General features: G+C 38.9%; 2 protein-coding genes across 2 annotated transcripts; both read left to right on the top strand.

Annotated features, from left to right (window-relative positions):
• Positions 1-11,395: 11,395 nt before the first annotated feature.
• Positions 11,396-13,076, top strand: LOC104095076 (late embryogenesis abundant protein D-34-like). The gene is made up of 3 exons (XM_009601125.4): positions 11,396-11,811; positions 12,150-12,479; positions 12,563-13,076. Exons 1-3 carry the CDS (start codon positions 11,488-11,490, stop codon positions 12,731-12,733), a joined length of 825 nt encoding a protein of 274 aa, XP_009599420.1. The 5' UTR covers positions 11,396-11,487; the 3' UTR covers positions 12,734-13,076.
• Positions 13,077-14,240: 1,164 nt separating this feature from the next.
• On the top strand, positions 14,241-18,108 carry LOC138898704 (uncharacterized). Its single transcript, XM_070184794.1, has 8 exons — positions 14,241-14,355; positions 14,474-14,947; positions 14,990-15,901; positions 15,994-16,108; positions 16,703-16,944; positions 17,016-17,438; positions 17,487-17,545; positions 17,593-18,108. Exons 1-8 carry the CDS (start codon positions 14,241-14,243, stop codon positions 18,106-18,108), a joined length of 2,856 nt encoding a protein of 951 aa, XP_070040895.1.
• The last annotated feature ends 1,858 nt before the right edge of the window (positions 18,109-19,966 follow it).

Below are 19,966 nucleotides of genomic sequence, written 5' to 3'. Positions count from 1 at the left end.
GTTGTTTTAGTGGGGTCGAACATAATCTTTTATTAATTGCAACCGAGGGCTGATAGGTGTTGTTCGAGTGGGGTTGAATATAACCTTATGTTAATCGAGGCCGAGGGTCAATATGTGTTGTTTGAGCGGGGTCGAACATAACCTTTAGTTAATCACGTCCGAGGAACGATAGGTGTTGTTCGAGTAGGGTCGAACATAACCTTATGTTAATCGTGGCCGAGGCCGATAGGTGTTTTTAATAAATGTAAGTTTCTTATTACTTTGATGTTGTTACTCTAACTACGTGATTGGAGAAAGTTACAAATTTTTGGGCATTAGTTGGCGTTCCAGTCCTAGTTCCAGTCCCAATATATCTAGTCCCTTCATTGCTTGACTTGGAGAGTATTGAGGAGTCGGGCAATGAAAGAGAAAAATAGTCCCTCCCTTGCATACTTCGGCTCGAAGTGTTCCCACTGTCCCCTTGTTAAAAACCTCCTTGAGAAAACCCTGATGGGACAAAACTCAAGTAAGGGAAAAAGAGTACGACTTGGGGACATTTCTTTCCTTAGAAGTTGAAGTATTTGAGGTGGCTGATGTTCCAATTGTTCGGTAGTTGCTTTCCTTCCATTGTCTCTAGTTGGAATGAACCTTTGTTCTCTTTGGCTATAATTTTGTATGGGCCGTCCCAGTTTTTTCCCAGCTTGCCTTCCTGTGGGTCTTTGGTCGCTTGAGTTTTGGCTTTGGGCGACCATCCTTATGTACGCCATATCTCTTCGTTCATCGATTTCATCTAGTTCCTGCCTTCTTCTCTCATCATTACTAATACCGCTTTCGTGGGAGTACCTTAGGCTAGGTTCTCCGACTTCGAGTGGTATAACTACTTTGGTCCCATAGACCAAAGAGTAGGCGTCTCTCCTGTGCTCGTCTGCGAAGTAGTTCTATACGCCCATAATACTTCTGCCAGTATCTCCAACCACAGTCCCTTGGCGTCTTCGAGCTTTTCTTCACGATGTTTAATATGGACTTATTGGAGGACTCTGCCTGTCCCTTACCTGCTGGGTGATACAGGGTCGAAAGTATCCTCATAATATGCCATTTCTCAAAGAATTTGGCGGTTTTATTTCCCGTGAACTGGGGTCCGTTATCGCAGCTGATCTCCTTGGGTAGGCCAAATCGGCAGATGATGTTCCTCTATATAAAGGTGATTACTTCTTGTTAGCGTATTTTGGTGAACACTCCTGCTTCCACCCATTTAGAGAAATAGTTAGTTAAAACCAAGATGAATCGTACATTATATCGCCCTACTAGGAGGGGGCCCACGATGTCCATTCCCCACTTGATGAAGGACCACAGAGAGGTGACTGAGTGGAGGTGTTCGCCTACTTGGTGAACCACTGGGGCATACTTCTGGTATTACTCGTATTTCTTCACAAATTTCGAGGCATCCTTTTTCATGGTGGGCTAATAGTAACCTGCCCGTATGAGGCATCTGACGAGTGCTCGATTGCCGTCCTTCATGGACTTCTTAGAGTATGCTCTGGATTTAGTTTGGCCCCAAGCATTTCTCCAGAGGGTCGTCGTAAGTCCTCTTGTACAGGTCACTATGGAGGAGACCGTATCTGGCTGCTTGCATTCTTAGTTACTTGGCTTCTTTTTTGTCGTTTGGGAGTGTTCCATCCTGTAAATAGGCGATAATACGATTGTGCCAATCCCAGATGAATCTCGATAACGCGGCGATTCAACCAATCAACCTTTGGATTTGCTTCTTGGTAGTCAGGAGCTCCGATATCCCTTCGATAACTTTGATTTGGTCTAGGTTGACCTTGATCCCCCATTGTGACACTAAGAAGCCCAAGAACTTCCCAGAGGCTATGCCAAACACGCATTTCTCCGGGTTTAGTTTCATTCCTTACCGACTTAGTATGTCGAAAGCCTCCTTCAAATGGTCGATATGGTACTCTGCCTTTACGGACTTGACCAACATGTCATCGATATATACTACCATGGTCTTGGCCAGCTAATCTTTGAACATCCCCGTGACCAACCTTTGATATGTAGCCCTATTTTTCAGCCCAAGTGGCATAACCCTATAACAATATGTTCCTTGGACGTGGTTTTCTCCAGGTCCTCTTCTTCCATAAGCATCTGGTTATAGCCCGAGTACGCATCCAAGAAACTCAACAACTCGTGCCCCGTCATTGTGTCGATGAGTCGATTTGTGGTAACAGGAATGAATCCTTTGGACATGCTTTGTTCAGGTCCGTGAAATCCACGCACATCCGCTATTAATTTTCTTTTTGAGCATCACTATGTTGGCGATCCATTTGGGGTACTTCGACTCCCTGATGGAGCCATTTTCTAATAGTTTCTCCACCTCCTCAAGGACGACATCGTTGATGGCGGGATTGAATTTACGTATGACCTGCCTTACTAGGGGTAGAACGGGTCGACGTTTAGTTTGTGTGCGGCGATCTCTTTGGGGATGTCTGGCATATCTACCTGGCTGAAGGCAAACAAGTCTGCATTAGTTAATAAGAATTGACTAAATTTACCCGGTTCTCGGAGTTTGTAGCCGATGTAGGCCTTTTTGCTACAGTCGCTGGGATTTAATTGAATAGAGTCAAGGTCCTCTATGGTCGAGTCCGCGGCTTCAACTATTTCGGGATCCATGATGACGTCCCCTATCTCTTCTAGTGTCGACCTCGACCCTGTTGATTGCTATGCTTTTTTTCCTTATCTTTTTTCTGCTGGGTTATCGTTCCATCTAAGGCGATGCAGTAGATCTCCTGGGATGTGCGCTGCTCTCCCCGTATGCTGAATATCCCCCAAGGTGTTGGGAATTTGATTACTTGGTTTAAGCTGGAGGGGTTGGCTCTCATGGGATGTATCCATGGTCGTCTTACTATGGCGTTGTACGCGGTGTCCTGGTCCATGATGTGGAATGTTATCTTCAGCATTACGCCACCGATCAAGATGGGGAGTGTGATTTGTCCCGATGTCTGTTCAATTGCATTATTAAAACCAGTTAGCGTGATGCAACACGACACTATCTTGTCCTCGAGTCTCATCTGGGTGACGACATGGGGTGGATAATGCATGCTCTAATTCCATCATCCACCATTTTACATTTGACATCAATATCTAAATTGCGCAAAGTAATGACGAGAGTATCATTATAAGGGAAAGTAAAACCGTCGGCATATGACTCGTCGAAGATGATACTTTCTTCGAGTTCGTCATACTGTTCGCGGGTGATACATCGTTTGAGCTTGTGAGTGGTGGTGAATTTAATGCCGTTGATGGAGGTGTCGTCGCTGCCACCGATGATCATGTTGTTAGCACGAGCTGGTGATGGAGGACCTTGGTGTTCACGTCTTTTGGCAAAGTTATTCCTCCCCTTGTCGCTCAGTAGTTCTTTGAGGTGTCCCCGCCGCAACATGTTTATAACTTCTTGCCTGAGGGCGATGCAATCTTCTGTTTTTTGTCCGCACTTCTGGTGGAACTCGTAGAGGACGCTAGATTTTCTAGTTCTTGGATCGGACCTCATCTTTGGTGGCCACTTTACCTTCGGTCCGAGTTTCTCCAGAGCGTAGACTATTTCTGTAGGTGATACACAAAAATTGTGACTAGATAATAAGGGGGCATACCTCTCTCGTTCCGGTGAGTCCCTGTCATCGGCCTAGATATGCCTTCTTCATAGTGGATGGAAGGTGGGGTGGGGGCCCTGACGCATGGTTGGTGTCGTTCCCTGTTGAGTCGTGAGACTAGGTGATCCCTCATGATGTTGTCTCTTCGTTCTTTTCTGAACTCGACTTGTACCGTGATGAGTTGATGGGTTGGTTCGTTGAGGTCATCCTCATCTACTCGGACTTCGGTACAATAAGCATTATAGATCTCATCCCAAGTGGTTGGAGGATATTTCATCAGTCGGCTCAGTAGTTTTCTAGTTGCTCTCGAATCATCTCTACTCAACCCGTTCTAAATAGTCGCGATCGCCATCCCCTCGGACACGTTAGGTAGTGTCATCCTTACCTGGTTGAATCGGGCGAGGAAGTCCCCCAGTCCCTCTCCTAAGGACTGCTTGATGGCGAATATGTCATTTACTCTTTTTTCGGCCTTTTTTGGCTCCGACATGCGCCGTTACGAACTTATCAGCTATTTCCTTGAAAGTTTCTATGGAGCGGGCTGGTAGCTGAGAGTACCATGTTAATGCTCCTCCCGTAAGGGTTTCGCCAAACTTCTTCAAAAAAATAGAGGATAGTTATTCCTTGGTGAGGTCATTGCCTTTCACGGCGGTGATATAATGAGTCATATGATCTTCGGGATCGGTTGTTCCGTCGTATATCCTAAGGTAGGGCGGGATTTTAAAGGTCTTTTGTATGGTTTGTGAGGCTGCTTCTTCGCTGTACGGTTGTTCTACAAACCTGCCGGCGTCCCTCTTTGGCAATAGCTTAGGAGCGCTGGTATCTTGCCGACTCGTTCTTGGTGTTCTTTCATTTTATCCCTGAGTGTTTTGTTTTCATTCTCCATTTCTTCCATCCTCGTTAGAACAACGACGAGAGCTCTATCACCTGCATTGTTAGTAACATTTTGAGTTATACCTGGTGTTGGAGCGTCTGGTCGGTCACCCTATTCATTTGCTCGTTATATTGTATAGGTTCTTGCGGTCTCTGTAGCTGTGCATGGAGTGGGCTTGTTGAGCACGCTCACTAGCGTATCAGTTAGCTATGCTTCAAGGAGCTTTTTCACGGCTTGTGGCGTCCCTTCTTCTGTGGACGTGGAGGCCCCTTTTCCATTTGGTTTCGTTATGCTACAATTGGGGGGGGGGGACCTCTCGCACCTGGGGGAGGCAGTGGGCGTCACGTCCTCACCTAATGTCTCACAAATCTCGTTGATAGCGATCATGAAGTTTTTAGGGAAGTCACTAGTTACTTTAGGTTCTTGTACGTGTAAAGAAAGAGGAAGATGTTTGGGTTTGTGAGGTTAGTGACTCACGTTAGCTGTATATCTAAAGGAAACTAAAAAAATAACTAATAAATCCCCATAGATGGCGCCAAACTGTTTGACCAAATATATAGATGATGGCTTAACCAATTAGATTTATATAAAGAAGAGTTAATCTTAGTTAAAAATAATATCCAAAAGATAAAGCTACTAGTGTCAAGACAAAATAACTAGTATATTCTGTCCGGATGGTAATGAATAAGAGCAATGATAATATTGACAGTCAATTATGACCCTCCCTTTTTAAGTTAATTTACTTATACTTAATAATTTACAATAAATATTTTTACGAGTATTTTTCTAGTAATAAATATCTATTTTTACAAATTAATTAAGTATTAGTTTTGAAATTAGTCGCGTAGTATTACTATTATGTAATTAAAAATATACTTACTATTTTGATATTATTAAAATAACTTTATATATACATTACATAGGTTCTATAATTATTTTAATGAATTAATCTTTAATTTCTAGTTAATTAGACTATTATGTGAAATTCGAAATTAGTGTTGCAATTTAGAAAAAAACAAAGTATTTCACAAATAATCAATTAAAATAATTAGTAGTATATATAGTGATTATAGTTTTTACCATATTTATTAAAAATTGTTAAGTTTATTTAAATTAAAGTAAAAAAGGGATTAAAAGACAAAAGGGCTAAAGTTGCAATTCTCAATCAAATGTAAAATGGTTATTCTTCAAATTATTTTTAGCCTAATTGCTAAGGCCCAAACGGAAATACCCAGTCCAAACACCCTATCTCCATTCCAATGTGGAAATCGAGGCCACTCTCTTCGCACCAATCACCGCGTGCCACATCACTCTCCCTCACCGTTCACACAAGAAACACAACGAATCTGAGCCGTCTGTTCCTCAGATCAACGGCTCACAGTTGATCTCCGTTTCTCTTTAATTTTAACACCCATAGATGTAATATCAACCTTCCGATAAAGGTAATCCAACGGCAAGCGATTTTCCCACTTAAATCATTTCTAAATTTCCAATTACTCAAATAATCGGAGCCATTGATCAACAGATCCAAAGGCTCCCGTTCCATCTCTCATCTTTAATCCAAGAGATGGACCCTATTCCCCCAAACCCTAATCATTTCCTCTTTCACTCAGCCACCCTCATTTCCTTTTCTTCTCTCTTTGCTCGCATCTCAATCAACCATCATTCTCAGAACCTTGCACAAATTTGTGCAAGGTCACTTGAAACCACTGAAAAATATCTCTTCTGTCCCTGCTACACCATAAATCCTGCATATAATTTTCTCTTTCATCACACAAGCTCAAGACCCCTAATTTGAAACCCTAAGCTCAAAAGAGAAATCATCTGATTTGCTCTGATAAGTCAAAGATCGAGCTTGAAACCACCCTTAGCCTTCTGAAATCCGCGAATCCAGCTGACTATTTCCTATTTCATCATTCAAATTCAAAACACCCAAAATCCTAAAACCCTAGACTCAAGAATGCAACGTCAAATCTCCGATTTTCCTACGTGTTCCATCAAATCGGAGTATGCATGGAGTCGTCTTAGAGTTCATCATGAGGATTCAATGTCCAGAGGTCAAACTTAGTGACCTATGGACAATAGGGTTTAAACCACTGGCCCAAAGCCTTCAACGGTCGATCCTCGTACTCAGGTAACTTGTTAACCATTTTTCACCTCTGTCTCTCAGATTTTCACTTGATTTTGCTATCATCATCAATTTTTCGTCACTTTTGACTCACAATTTTGAATCCGATTGAAACCCTAGAGCGTTAAATGTTCTCATCTACCACGACATGCGAACAACCTAACAACATCTACACAATCATCTAAGAGCAATTCTGAGATCTCAAAACCTAGGGTTTCTTACTGATTCCCCTTTTTTCGTTTCTGAGTACTTTCGCTGCTTTGAGCTTGAAGCATTGGGATATTAGGCGATTAAGAAGGATCCTTGTTTGGTCTGCTGCCCTTGAAAAGGTCAGTATACCTTTAACTCTTCTCTTTTGTTCGTCTTATTTGAATATTATGAATATGCTTGTTGTCTTTTGTAAACTATAGTCGTTTACGATGCTTATAACTAGTATAAAAATGCTATTCTTTGTTCATGATAAGATATTTTCTCTTATTATCACTTGTCATGCCTCTTAAGTCTTAAATTAATGTTGGTTAAGTTACAATGTGACTCCTGATGACTTTCCTTTCTGAGTTTAAACAACTTGCATGATTAAGCTGTAATGTGCCTTAAGTGACTGCTCATGTTTACCTAAACTTCATAATCTTTCACTGATGATTCTACTGTGATCTTTACTTCTACATATTGTTTCCATGCATTCTGTTTGTCTTGTGGTCGAGTTTATTATTCGATAATTCTGACTGAGATGAATCTGAAAGTTTATAAGTTCATATCATTTAGCTGAAGCATGAAAATCTAAGTGTTTAGATGCTTTCCTTCTCTACACCTATATCTGCCAATTCTGAAGGTAACTTCTGGGCTATCACCATGGCATTCTCATGATCATACCTAACTGTTGGTTGCATTTTCATGAAACCGTCTCGTTTGAGTTGAACTTTCTTCTTTTTCATGAATACCAATAGTTCTACTGTGTATATTCTGTTAAGATTAAGTTATCGTTTTCTTCATAGGACAAGTCATGATCATGTTTTGTTATAGTTAACTGGTAATTGCTGTTAAGTTGAACTTAATTGTCTCATATTTAGATAAAGCCTTTAGTTATATGTTTATGTCAAAACCTATTTGGTGTAGTCCTTTCCTATCTTTGATCTCTTTTAAGCTATTGTTGACTTTGTGAAGTTTACATGTAGTTATCATTAAGTTATCTTCCATAAAAGTAGGACCTAGTTATTCTTGTTATAATGAAGTGATGATTGTTAAACTGAGTGTGATTGCTTCATATCTAGATACTAAGTTAGACTATACACCTGGGTTAAACTTGTTGTTAGTATAACACTTCCCTTATCTGCAACCTCCCTCCCTTCATGACATGGTTAACTTGTTTCTATAACATGTAAAGCTCCCCTATCTGTATAAGATTACAACCTCACTTGAAGTTTTTATATATAAGTGACTCAATATTGCATGTTCCCTTGTTTGGCTTCCTGACTCCATGCTTTGTTTTTAACTACCCTCAGTCCTTTCCTTATTATTAATCTGAAACTGAATATGATCCTTAAACATTGTGAGAAGTCTTTGTTTAATACTGTTTGAACATATTGGCTGGTTTAAGGTTAATACTATTATAAATATGATCATGTTGAGCCCTTATAGGATTCCATGTTCAAGTCTGTGGACCTATAGTCATATTGAGAGTCCAGATCATGTTTCTGATATCTCTGATGACTTCTGTAAAAGGTGCTAGTTGCCACTATTTTCCTGAGCCTTTACTAATACCTTTTAAAATTCCAAGTAGTGTTGCCAATCCATGCATGTGCTAGTAGCAAGCTAATCAATTCATCATTAGTTTGTCAGGGTAAGAGTATCCACATTTCTTGTATTACTGCATATATGAACTCTGTATTCTTCACTTTCCCTTTGAATGTGTTTCTTCTTAATGATTAGATCTTTAACAGTATGTTATGATGTTGTTGTTTCTCCTATGTGTGTTTGAAGGCCTGACCTTCAGATTTACATAACATGAGGATTGTTCATCTGTTGTTAGAAAGAATGTAGAATTCTTTATGTACCCTTATGTTGTTTTGTTAGAAGGGAAAGTATATTTTTTGTGGTAATGGATACTATAGCATTTAGTTTACATTGAAAGGGTCTCATTGTCATTTAAACCTATAGGAAAAATAAGTCGTTAGCAGTTAGAGGTATTTGGGAGTGGAGTTTAACTCTAGGTTGGGTTTCTCTCCCCGGCACAAGTATTTTCCTCGGCCTTGAGTCCCTTGGAAACTTTTAAGTGTCGGGGGATTCAAAGGGGGAATCGAACTTGAGTAGAATTCCCTCCTTAGCCCTTGATTCATTGACACTTTTGGTTCTTTAAAGGTTTAGTATTTAATGATAACGAAAGGTTTTCAATGTAAATTATTTTGCCATGTATAACTACCACATTAGTATAATTTTCATAGTATTTGAGTGTTGATGTTTTAATATATTTTTGTTCCAGTCGTATGCTTATATATATTTCATACATGGTTGAATATGCTGAATATATGGAGCACGTGTCTAATGACTTTCTTTCTCTTTTGGACATGTACATCTACTTGGGCGCGCTGAGTTCCTAAGGAACTCAAGCCCAATCGTAGACTTGTTGCATTTTTCTAGAGAGTCCAACATCAGCGGTAGCCGCATTTCTTTACTGCTGGTCCTGCCTTCTTGAGGCCCAATTACTAGAGTCTAGTCCTCTTTCCTTCAATTCCCTTTGTTATTGTCTATTGCTCCTTTAATCTAGTTTACTGCTTCATTACCTTTTATCGGATGCTTTGTCGCTTTGTCGTATTTTTGTTGTCATGAATATAACACTCATATATTAGATTACATACTTTATTTTCATGCTTTAATATCATATGAAACGTAGGCAAGCTTTAAATAATATAGGATTTAAAAGGAATTAGTTAGTAATTAATCCTCACTTCGCTAATTATAATTTACTCATATCATTACTATGTTCTTGCGCACTTTCCTTTTCTTGAAAGATTGTGAAGCCCGAAATTTAGTAAAAAACATCGTCCCATTTTCAAAAGGAAATCATAACTGAATTGCAAATGGATTTTTCAAAAGACCTCTTTTCTTCAAAGTTTTGAAAGCCAAGGTATATCTTAGGCTCACTTTTACAAACATCTCTTAGAATCACACCTATCCCCTAAATCAACTGTTTTCATAACTTAACCTCTTTTCATAAGTTTTATAAAATATAGATCATTTACATACATATTTCAAAACTCTTTGAACTATATCCACCAACATATACTCCTTTATAAATTCACACTCATCTTAAGTCTCACATCCCCTTTTATACTCCCCCTTAGATACATAGTAAGCTATACTCTTTAATAGTAATTAAGCATAGTACAAATAGCCGATCCCTTAAAACTAGCCTAAGTCCTATGGAGCTGCCTCAGGTAGATTTTAAGGGGTGTCTAACACCTTCCTCTTAGAAGAGCAAGAACTCTTACCCATAATCTCACCGATTAGCAGGCCTATAAAAATTATAACTTAGTAATTAAATAGGTACCCTAGTATACCTTTAAATATTAGGTGGCGACTCTCTTTTATCAACAACAGAGAAACCACAAGTTGAATCTTGTTTTGTCTAGTGCAAAATAGGGTGCTACAGATAGCAATCTTCAATGATCCAAAAAGATGGAATATGGGATTAAGTAGTAATAAATAACAATAAATGATATTTAGGTAAATAAAACGTGCGAGTCACCCGAAAATGGATGAAATCAATGGTTATTCTTTCTGACAATGATGAATAATTGATAAGCCTTTGAACACTTGGGGTGTTCTTGGATCTGGTGGAAATGCTAGACAAGAATCTTGGTACAAAGGTTATTTTCTATATATGCATTAAGACCAGATTCTCTCTATAAAGTCAATGTGTTCTTTACAAATGAATATCTCATATCCCCGCCGACTCTTCGACCGCAAACTTCATTGTTTCTTAAACCACTTCGACCTTGGGCAGGCCTCTATTGGAGTCGCATCGGCGACGCATGGCGGCCTGCGAATGCCTCACTAAAGCTATCATGACTTAAGCATTTTAGAAATAATTTTTGACCCATACAATATTATTGGAGATTGAACAATTCATATCATGTGTAGGTGAATCCGTTTCTTTTTGCACTTTGTTGTTTCTCTATAATTGAGCACTTGATACTGTTGGATGCAGCTTCCGAAGTTCTTCAACCTTTCCCAAAATCAATAAAACAATTACACACTAAAAAGCTTTTCTAATTTTTTAAAATCATTCAGTCAGAAGGGCAAAAAGCCACCTAATGTTTTCGGATCAATGGTGGTAATATGATTCCGTGTAAATATTAAACACCAGGAAAAACTTTGAATAAACGTGAGAGGAAAGTATAATTCTACGTACTCTTATTTACTTCTACTAATTCTCAACAGAAGAAGTTTTAATTACCTTCCAACTAAACAGGCTTAGAATAAGTTAAGATAGAGCACTAATCATAAACAAAATTGGAGTTGCTGATAGCAGTAATATAATTGGTTGCATTGAACTTTAGGTGACTGATGGAAGAAATTATACAAAGCAGTGGATAAGGAACATTACACGCTGCCATAAGGAAGATGTAGTTTGACAAGTGGCCTGCTGCCTCCTAAGCTTCGCTCTTTAGCTGCCACATTTAACATTTACGCCACCACACACTTCTTCAATAGCCACTTGTCCAAAAAATCCTCGTCTCCACCCAAACAAGCCTACTTCCACATTTATATCTTTGTCTTAATTTTCTCGAGCGAGCCATATCCAACATCTTGTAATTCGAATTGAAGTGAATTAAGTCTCGAGTATTTTAGCCAAGAAAAAAATGAGTCAGGAACAACCAAGAAGGCCACAGGGTGAAGGGGACCCTATTAAATACGGAGACGTTTTTGGTGTCTCTGGCGAGCTAGGGGAGAAGGCTATTAAGCCAGAAGATGCAGCCATGATGCAGAGTGCTGAAACGGCCGTGCTTGGGCAAACGCAAAGGGGTGGTCCAGCAGATGCCATGCAATCTGCAGCTAATTATAATATCAGTGCTGGTGCTGTTCAACCTGGTGACGTTACTGATGTTGCCGCTCGAGAGGGTGTCACCGTCACTGGCACTGCCGTTCCTGGAGCTAATATAATCACTGAATCAGTTGCCGGCCAGGTAATTAACGTTGTATGATTGACTTTATTCCAATATATTGAGTACGGTTCCTTTTATTTAAGCTTATATTTTATACACTAATAAAGTAAAAACTACACCAATTGGCTAACTTCTAACTTAATTATAGTAAAAATGTAAAAAAGGCAGTCCGGTGGGTGCCGCTATGTGCGAAGAACCTGTGATTACATTAACCGCCAAAGCTTTCCTTTAGTTATAATAAGTTCATTAGTTATTAATTCGATAAAACTAGTAATTTAGTTGAATATTATTAGAATAAAAGATTTGGACCATTTCAGTATTTGTATAAAACTACTGTTTTTAACAAGTTGCATCCCCAGGTAGTTGGACAATACATCCAGCCAACAGGAGGGATGGCTCAAGGTGGAGGAGGAGTACAGGAACAAGAAGGCAGTGGCGGAGGAGGAGGACAGCAACAGGGAGGTGGAGGGATAACAATAGGACAAGCTCTTGAAGCAACTGCGCAAACAATACCAGGCAAACCAATAGATCAGAGCGATGCAGCAGCAATCCAAGCTGCTGAAATAAGAGCAACAGGCAGCAATGTTATTACTCCTGGTGGGGTTGCAGCGACTGCTCAGTCGGCTGCAGCCTATAATGAATCTATGATGAGAGACGAGGACAAAGTTAAGCTTGGAGATGTCTTATCGGTAAGAAGCAACGTATCTCTAATGAATTTTAGAGATAATATTTTCTTGCTGTTTGTTCATGTTATTTGGACTTCTTTTTGCAGGGTGCTACTACGGTGTTGCCAGCAGATAGGCCAGCGACAAGGCAGGATGCAGAAGGAGTGGTAGGCGCAGAGATACGCAACAAACAAGACATGTCCACTACTCCTGGTGGTGTTGCTGCTTCTGTGACTGTTGCTGCTAGGCTAAACGAAAGGAGTCAACAACAATCTTAATTTCTTTAACTAGAATCGATCCTAAGCATAGTTTTGCTGCTTTATCTCCCACTTTTAAGACTATATTCCATGTGTTGTGCTTTTCTAACCACTTTTTGTTGTGTATCGGTTGCCTTGAGGCTTGTAAGCAACCTACTCAATGCTAGTTTAATGTTGCTTTAGCATGTATTATAGTATTAGTAGTCAGTTATAGTCAAAGAAATGTTGAATGTTATCCCTTGTGTTTTTTAAGGCCGTGCAGGAACTATTGTAACTGTCCCTCTAAGTCGTGTATGTGTTACCTCATCGATGTTTATGCTTATTTACTTTCACATATAAAATGACAATTTAACTTTTTGTTTTACTTTGTTTAATTTGCTTGAAGCTTTTCTGAATATAAGGGTCAAATATTTGTTCATTTATTTATGCTAATTTAGATATAAATATTTTAAGTTTTATAAATTAAAATTTACATATTTAGAAATAATATCAATCATCGGAAGTGCCCTGTGCTCTATACTGCCATGCACGTAATGGATCCAGAATCCAATCTTACAGTTGGATTACCACCCCCACACAGGCTCCACCTTTCCAAAGGCAGAAGCATCAAAATCAACTACTCCCTCCGTTTATGTGAACTTATTTTTTTTTTATCCGTTTAAAAAAGAATGTCATCTTTCTATATTTTAATAATTTTGCTTAAACTTACAATTCTACCCTTAATGAGAACCTTTTATAACGACACTAATATTCTCGGGCCCTTTTTGACTTGTTTAGGATCACAAATTTCAAAAGTTTTTATTTTGTCTTAAACTCCGTGCCCAATCAAACAAGTTTACATAAATTGAAACGGAGGGAGTAGTTTATCAGCCTTCTTCCGAGCGGCGTCGTCATCATCATCGCCTGGTAGGCATAGCTTCTCAAATAGGCCTCTTCCTCATTGTTTGTGTCCAGTGGGGTACCTCAAGTCCCGCAACCAAATGAAATCATTTCAGGAGGAAAAAAAAAAGAGTTCGAAGAATTACCCATCAAAATTTCCAGGTTAGTAAGTACTTGGTGAGTATAGTGGTCCAGCTATTTATGTACTAAGTATAGTTAATTGTAACCACTTAGAGTTAGTTAATTGTACAAATATAAATAGAGTAGTTTACTAGCTTTTGTACTACTATTCATTTTCTTGAAGGTCAATAAGAGAATGAGCTTTCACTCGGTCTTTCTCTCATTCTCGCACCTTCTAGAACTTACAGTTCTTCCATAGTTGAAGCTTCTCAACATGGTATCAGAGCTCGGTGCTCAATTCTCTGAAACTCGACTGTGATATATAGAACTTGAGTAATTCAATTGCATTGGCAGTTCCTCATTTGCATCGATCGATCGAACTATTTTTTCAACACAGAAGACTTCTCACTCACTCTAGGGTTTGGGAATTTTCAATTTTCTGGTTGAATCACGGTCAGATCGAGTCTAATTTCGTGTGAAAATTACAAAATTGAGAGTTAGTTTTTATGAAGTAATTCCTACTGTGACAATGGCGATCAATGAAGAAGCTGTTGATTCTCCATTTGTTGCTTCAATGTATACACCAACTACAAAGCTAGTTGATCACAATCATCCTATCTACATTCATCCTTCTGATACTCAAGGTTATGTACTCATTTTTATTCAACTTCAAGGCTCAGAGAATTATTCGATTTGGAGTAGATCTATGAAAATCGTGTTGCATGGTAAAAACAAATTAGGCTTTTTCCTAGGTACTTGTAGAAAGACCAGATATGGTTCTAGCTATTGTATTTGCTTGGATAATGAACACAGTTTCACCAAGCCTGATAAGTTTTATGATCTATGCCTCTGATGCACACTCTGTGTGGGAGGATCTTAAAGAGAGATTTGATAAGGATATTGCATCTAGGGCCTGTTATTTGCACAAGGAAATGGCCACATTGACACAAGGCACATCCTCTGTCTCAGTGTACTATACTAAACTGAGAGAACTCTGGGATGCGTATGAAAAATTAATTCCACCACCTACTTGTGGATGTGCTGAATCAAGGAAACATGTAGAGCATTACGAGATACATAAGTTATATCAGTTCCTCACAGGTTTAAATGAATCTTATGAGAATGTAAAGAATCAGGTTCTCATGACCCGACCCTTACCTAATCTGAACCAGGCCTATGCTATGATAGTAAATGTGGAAAGTCAGAGAATTGGTGGAAAATGTGTATATGCTGAAAGTAATGAAGCAGCAATGATGTGTAATAAAGTGTATACTTGAGGTTACAATGGTGGAGGACAGTCTAATACCAGCGCAAATAGCTCAAATAGAGGCCACAAACCTAGAAACTCCTTTGGCAAAGCAGTATTTTGGTGTGATTACTACAAATACAAGGGTCATACTAGAGACAACTCCTTCAAGCTTCATGGTTACCCCACTGACTTTAAGAACAAGAGGAGAGGAGGAGCTCCACATTCCCAAGCCAACAGTGCAGTCAACTCTGGTATTCCATCCTCAGAGCCACAAGGACAGGGGCATCAGGTGGCAACTACTCCAGCTCACTTCTTTACTCAAGAACAATATCAACAGATTCTGCATCTGTTGAACAAGGACAAGGAAGTTGAACCTGTAGCCAATGTTGTTACTGCAGGGCTAACATGTACTATACATGCATTCATGACAAATTTAGTGCATAGTAACTGGATAATAGACACAGGTGCTACAAACCATATGGTTCATAGTTTGAATCTACTAGAGAAGTATGATGAAATACTTGAGAATGATAGGAGTAAGGTTCATTTACCAACTGGAGAACATGTGTATATCACTCATATTGGTACCTGTTCCTTTTTCAAGGATAAGAAAGTTCAGAACATTCTTCACATTACAGAGTTTAAGTACAATCTCCTATCAGTCTCTAAACTCACAAAGGAATTGAGATGTCTGGCAGCATTTTACCCTGACATTTGTGTCTTTCAGGAACTCTCAAGTGGGAAGGTATTAGGGATTGGTAAGGAAGAGCTTGGCCTGTATATCCACAAGGTAGATGACAGACAAGTATTCAGGCAACAAGCTCCTTCTCAACTAGTGTCTCTTTCTACTTCAACTGTAAATACCATGTCAGATGACATCAATAAATGTGATAATCTAGCAGATAATAAGTCATGTGCTATATCCCCTTGTAGCATAAGAGGTTAGGTCATTCCCCTTTAAAGGTTATGAGATCTGTAAATGCTTTGCATAACATGCAGTTTAGGAAACATCACTGTAGTGTGTGTCCTATAGCCAAGCAATCAAGACTACCATTTCCTGTTGGCTCCTCTTACTCTAAATCTGTATTTGATATTGTGCATAGTGATGTTTGGGTCCCCTATAGAGTGCCCACTCATGATGGCAAAAGGTATTTCCTAACTCTGGTAGATGACTATTCAAAATATACTTGGCTTTTTCTACTGCACTCTAAGTTAGATACTGTTGAAGTGTTGAAAAACTTTGTAGCACTGATGTACACACAGTTTGGCAGTAAGCTCAAATGTTTAAGAACAGATTATGGAACAGAGTTTCTCAATGATCAACTACATACCTTATTGAAGAATCAGGGCATAGTACATCAGACCTATTGCATATATACCCCTCAACATAATGGAGTTGTTGAGAGAAAACATAGGTCCATCTTAGATATGGCTCGAGCTCTCAGATTTCAAGCGTACTTGCCTCTCAGATTCTGGGGAGAGTGTGTCTCTACTGTAGTATATCTCCTGAATAGGTTCCCTACTATTTTACTATAAGGCAAATCTCCCTTTGAGAAGCACTTTCAAAGGAATCCGTCTCTGCAACATCTGAGGGTATTTGGAAGTCTTTGTTATGCTACTCAGGTGAAGAAAGAAGATAAATTATGTCCTATATCAATCCTTGTTGTGCACATGGGCTATTCATCCTCCCAGAAGGGCTATGTCCTCTATGACTTATGCTCCAAAAGATTTTTTGTAAGCAGGGACTCTGTCTTCAAAGAAGAAGTGTTCCCATTCAAGAATATGTCTCCTGGTGCATCTCCTTTATTTCCTGTCCTGGAGTTTGTTAAACAACCAACTCAATCAGTTGTTATTCCTAGTGATGCTTCTTTACCCGCAGTATATCCAAGTTCAACCAATGCTGATATTGCTGACACTACTTTAGCTCCTCACACTGCTAGTCACTCTCATCTATCCACACCTGTATCTCATCCTGCACCAGCCTGTGAACTATCTGCCCCTTCTGTGACACTCAGGAGTCTTCTAGATTTACTAAACCACATGTGTGGTTAGCAGACTATGTGGTTCCACCAAAGAAGTCAGCTTGCCCTTATACTATGACCAATCATGTGGCCTATGATCACCTGTCTCCTAGCTACAGATCCTCTCTGGCTGTATTCTCAGCTATTGTGGAACCTAGGTCCTTCTCAGAAGCCAGTCAAGACCCTAAGTGGGTTGAGGCTATGCAGGCTGAGATCACTGCTTTTGAAGATAACAACACTTGGTCCATTGTATCCCTTCTTACTATGAAGGTTCCTATAGGCTGCAAGTGGGTATTTAAAGTCAAATACAAATCTTCTGATGAGGTGGAAAGGTATAAAGCCAGGTTGGTGGCTAAAGGTTACAGCCAACAAGAAGGGTTGGATTATACAGAAACCTTTTCCCCAGTAGCTAAAATGGTCACTATGAGAGCTATAGTTGCTTTAGCTACTGCTTCTGGTTGGTATGTGTTTCAGATGGATGTTCATAATAATGCTTTTCTTTAAGGAGATCTTCTAGAGGAAGTGTACATGCATATTCCTGATGGCTTTTCAAGCAGGGGGAGTGTCAGCAAGTGTGCAAACTACATAAGTCACTGTATGGATTGAAACAGGATCCTAGGCAGTGGAATCTGAAGTTAACTGAAGCATTGGTGGATATGGGCTTTGTTCAATCTCAATATGATTATTCTCTGTTTACACAGAAAGTAGATTCAGAATTATTCGTCATCCTAGTCTATGTGGATGATCTCCTAGTAACTGGAAGTAGTCTAACCTTGATCAAACAAGTTAGAAAAAGCTTGCAAAAGAGGTTTAAGATGAGAGACCTTGGTGAACTCAAATACTTCCTTGGTATTGAGTTTTCTAGATCCCAGGAAGGCATAGTTATGTGTCATAGGAAATATGCTCTAGAACTAGTGTTAGAGCTAGGCCTACCAGGTGGAAAGCCAGTAGCTACACCTTTACAATTCAATCATAAGCTCATATCCATTGAATTTGACAGGGAGATACCAAATGATAATACCACAGTGGATAAGGAACTTGAAGACAAAGGAAACTATCAGAGGCTAGTGGGCAGGCTACTATACTTAACTATCACGACCCCAATTTCCCACCTTAGGATGTCGTGATGGCACCTAGTCTTTGAGTCTAGGTAATCCTAACACATACTGATTATTAAAGAAATTTAACTAACTTAACTGCAATACATTGAATAATATCGGTAACAACATAGCTGAACCATCATCAATTACATAACCCCTAAACCGGTAGTACAAGTCATAAGTCTTTCTAAGAGTAACTATAAATAATGGGTACATCACTGTTCCGAAATAATTGGAAACAATGGAAATAAAATACAACATAAGGTGACTAGGGGGGCCTGCGAACGTCGAGCAGGTATATATTGAAGTCTCCAGCAGCGCAAACATAAGTGTCAAACCAACTCGATGATAGGTACCTGGATCTGCACAAAAATATGCAGAAGCGTAGCATGAGTACACCACAACAGTACCCAGTAAGTATCAAGCCTAACCTCGATAGAGTAGTGACGAGGCCAGGTCAATACACCTACAAGACATGTATACCTGTGTAGTATATAAGATAAAGCTAACAATGGAAATAACATCAACGGCAATACCAACAACAGAAGGATCACAAATTACAATCAACAATAAAAATAATGGAAGCACGAATGGTAACAAGAAACAACTAGATAATAAAGCAACAACATAGTTAGGATACAAATGAATTATAAATGAATTCAAGTAAGGGGAACCGATGACAACTCAATCAATCAAATCGTTCCTAATGGACAAATTACAACAAGAATTACCCGAGGTACCATTCCTTGTAATCCCAAATCATATGTCACAACTTCCAAATCTTACACATATGGCACCTCGTGCCCACAATTTTCAAATCACTTTTGCACGACAAAGTCCTCGTGCTACCATGTATATTGTATCCGTGTCAAATGCTAATTAAAATGTTCAAGAGATCTATTTATATACAATTCGAGAAATCAATTTAAGTAAGAACGTTAGATAGGATAAGTAGATTAATTCGAGAAATAAATTAAAGTATAATATGATATCTAATAAGAATAGTATAGTATCAACTAAAACGACGAGCTTTAACTTAAGAGTCACATAAGGCAAGCATACTCCTAGTTCTTTCATATAAAACCGTTATATTATCAACAACTCAATAGGGTATGATATAAGACTCCACGTAGTAAATTCATCTTGAAAATCATTTTACCAAGTAACCACAGAAGCACAGATTGATACATTGAAGTAATACAACGGTTCACATAGGATGCATAACTTACACAAGACACAACAACAACAATTACAATACACACAATCCGTTGTGGCGCGCAACCTGATCCCATCGTATTATCATTTATCAATATCATAATCCTCCCTTATTCCACCATATCATCATTAATCAATATCAAGTATCACATATACAATCCGTTGCGACGCACAATCCGATCCCACCGTATTATCATTTTTCAATATCATAATCCTTCCTTATTCCATCATATCATCATTATCAATTTCAATTAATACATACACAAACCGTTGCGGCGTGCAACCAGATCCCACCATATAATCATTAATCAATATCATAATCCTCCCTTATTCCACCGTATCATCATTATCAATAATATTGTGGCGTGCAACCCGCTTCCCAAGCAGTATGAATTGAATAAACAAACTACAACCAACTATGGCATCTCACAAAATTAACGCAATAACTAAGCTACACACAAAGAAGTCACAACGGATGAAGAAGTTACACGATAACTCACAAAATATAATAGCAAGATATGAAAATTCGTAAACCAAGATACAATTTCCGAGAATAATATAACAATGAAGGTATGTGATAGACAAGGAATGTATTTAACAAGTAATTATAATTAACAATTAAAAACATATAAGGGTACACTTGGAAATAGAAAGATAGAATATGTACTAA

This window comes from Nicotiana tomentosiformis, chromosome 9 (assembly GCF_000390325.3).
Source record: "Nicotiana tomentosiformis chromosome 9, ASM39032v3, whole genome shotgun sequence".
Lineage (NCBI taxonomy): Eukaryota > Viridiplantae > Streptophyta > Magnoliopsida > Solanales > Solanaceae > Nicotiana > Nicotiana tomentosiformis.
Note: the sequence above shows the minus strand (reverse complement) of the source record. Positions and strands in the feature narration are given on the sequence as shown.

Bases quoted from the DNA above. Each gene is read 5' to 3' on its own strand.
- LOC104095076 (XM_009601125.4), top strand. From the start codon at position 11,488: ATGAGTCAGGAACAACCAAGAAGGCCACAGGGTGAAGGGGACCCTATT. The intron at 11,812-12,149 runs GTAATTAACGTT...TTGCATCCCCAG, and splicing joins CTGAATCAGTTGCCGGCCAG to GTAGTTGGACAATACATCCA. The intron at 12,480-12,562 runs GTAAGAAGCAAC...TTCTTTTTGCAG, and splicing joins AGCTTGGAGATGTCTTATCG to GGTGCTACTACGGTGTTGCC.
- LOC138898704 (XM_070184794.1), top strand. From the start codon at position 14,241: ATGGCGATCAATGAAGAAGCTGTTGATTCTCCATTTGTTGCTTCAATG. The intron at 14,356-14,473 runs GTTATGTACTCA...AGGTACTTGTAG, and splicing joins TCATCCTTCTGATACTCAAG to AAAGACCAGATATGGTTCTA. The intron at 17,546-17,592 runs GTCAGCAAGTGT...GGATTGAAACAG, and splicing joins GCTTTTCAAGCAGGGGGAGT to GATCCTAGGCAGTGGAATCT.